Source organism: Salvelinus namaycush, chromosome 30 (genome assembly GCF_016432855.1).
Source record: "Salvelinus namaycush isolate Seneca chromosome 30, SaNama_1.0, whole genome shotgun sequence".
Taxonomy (NCBI): domain Eukaryota; kingdom Metazoa; phylum Chordata; class Actinopteri; order Salmoniformes; family Salmonidae; genus Salvelinus; species Salvelinus namaycush.
In genome coordinates, this window is record NC_052336.1 from 13423398 (window position 1) to 13425118 (window position 1721).

Genomic DNA, 1721 nt, shown 5'->3' on the forward strand with positions numbered 1-1721 from the left:
CACCAAGGCTAATTATCATACAGCAGATTTACCTCCCGCGCCTGACACATAATGAAGGGCTTGTCTTTCAATCCTGTCAAATCTGTCAAACATAATGACATGAAACAAACCCATTGTGACGGTGGTGAAAAAAAACAACCCAAACAATGTAAAAAATGACTGAGTGTACAGCTTTACACGGCGGTTGGATTATTAACACAATGTGTAGAGGCTATAGCCTATGGTAGCCCTATTCTTCATTATGGTAAAGCGGTGCCCGTGGAGAGATTGCTTGCTTTACACACACAGTGCGCCGGTGAGAACGCCAAGGACGCATGCAGGTTAGATGAAGTGAATCCAGCCATCCTCCCACTCACGGGGTGGAGAAATCTTAAACCTGTGGCGTCGCACTTTATAGTTGACCCCGTTATTATTGTCCCAATACTCATCTCCACCAACGCAGTATCTTATGGCAAACTGGAATGTGCCTCCGCTCTCCAGAAACGTTGTTGGGGTGATTATCTTAAAGGAGAATTTGTCTGTCACGCCGTCGCTTGATTCTGGGATATATGATGCCAGACTGTCCATGAAGGTTATCCAGTTGTTGATTGAGAACCTCAAATAGACACTTTTCTCGAAAGCCATGTTCAAAACCCGCACGACGCCCGACAGACTGAACTCGTCGGCTTCAGCACACTCCAACAACACTCTCACTTCTTTCACTTTCTCAGTAAAGCCTGGCAGGGTCCCGGGGTTCTTGAATTGCAGCTCCATAAAACTTGACTGGGTGGTCGGTGCCCTGGGGAACTTGTCAAAGGGGTTCAGATGGAGGGGACCCCTGTCGAATCTGGCCATTATGCGCTCCGGCACATCGGGCATGTCTGTGTCATTGAAGTGCTTCACAGAGGTGAGCTCCAGACCCAGAGAGTCGGCGAAACGGACCTTTTTCTGGCTGCAGGGACTCCGGCTGCGGGAGATCTCAAGCTTCGCTCTCTCTATGGGGGTCGGCAGAGACTTGCACCTCCGGCGCAGGTTCGGACTCTGCGGCGGTTTGAGGAAGGATTCCCGGCCTCTTGGTCTCTCATCCACCACATGGTGCATCTCGATGGGCTCGCTTGTTCCGTTCAGCTCCATCCCCTCCACGTCTTCTAGTCTCGGCTCTGCTGCCAAGCTCCCGAACAACCCAGCTATGCAGCTGTAGTTCCTCGGGAGGCAGTTCTTGGGAGGCAGCATGACCACAACAGAACGCACAGCCTCGGTTTCCATAAAGCGGGAGAGTCGCTTGTCTTTGGTCGAAGTGGTTGTGATCAGAGGCACTGAGAAAGGAACACGCCGTCAGGTGTCAGAGATAAGCACACGGATAGGCGCCGTAGTACCACGTCAGACTGTGACACTGCGCATTTCTGAACCAATAAACCAAGCTTCTACAAGTGCAGCTAGAACAACGCACCACAAATACCAGACATGCCTCCCTAACGTCACTTTAGATTTCATTCACAGGCATACAAATTCGTTCATTATGAAATAATATGAAATATGGGATTCCCGTATCACTGTGGACATTTCCAGCAGCATACCCCAGTCAATGTGTGTGTGGCTGAGCTTACAGTGCACATAAAACTAGGGGACCCAGTGAGAGACATGACATTACAGTCATAAGGTTTGTGCCTGGCTGGACCACGATGTTCCGAATAGCACGTCCCATTTCTTGCCTGACGAGTCATCCTGAATTTAATTCCGCT

General features: G+C 50.0%; 1 protein-coding gene across 1 annotated transcript; it reads right to left on the bottom strand.

The window, feature by feature from the left end:
* Nucleotides 1-222: 222 nt before the first annotated feature.
* Nucleotides 223-1445, bottom strand: LOC120024809 (protein phosphatase 1 regulatory subunit 3E-like). The gene is made up of 2 exons (XM_038969138.1): nucleotides 1439-1445; nucleotides 223-1295 (listed from the first exon to the last, which is right to left on the bottom strand). Exons 1-2 carry the CDS (start codon nucleotides 1443-1445, stop codon nucleotides 322-324), a joined length of 981 nt encoding a protein of 326 aa, XP_038825066.1. The 3' UTR covers nucleotides 223-321.
* Between the last annotated feature and the right edge of the window lie 276 nt (nucleotides 1446-1721).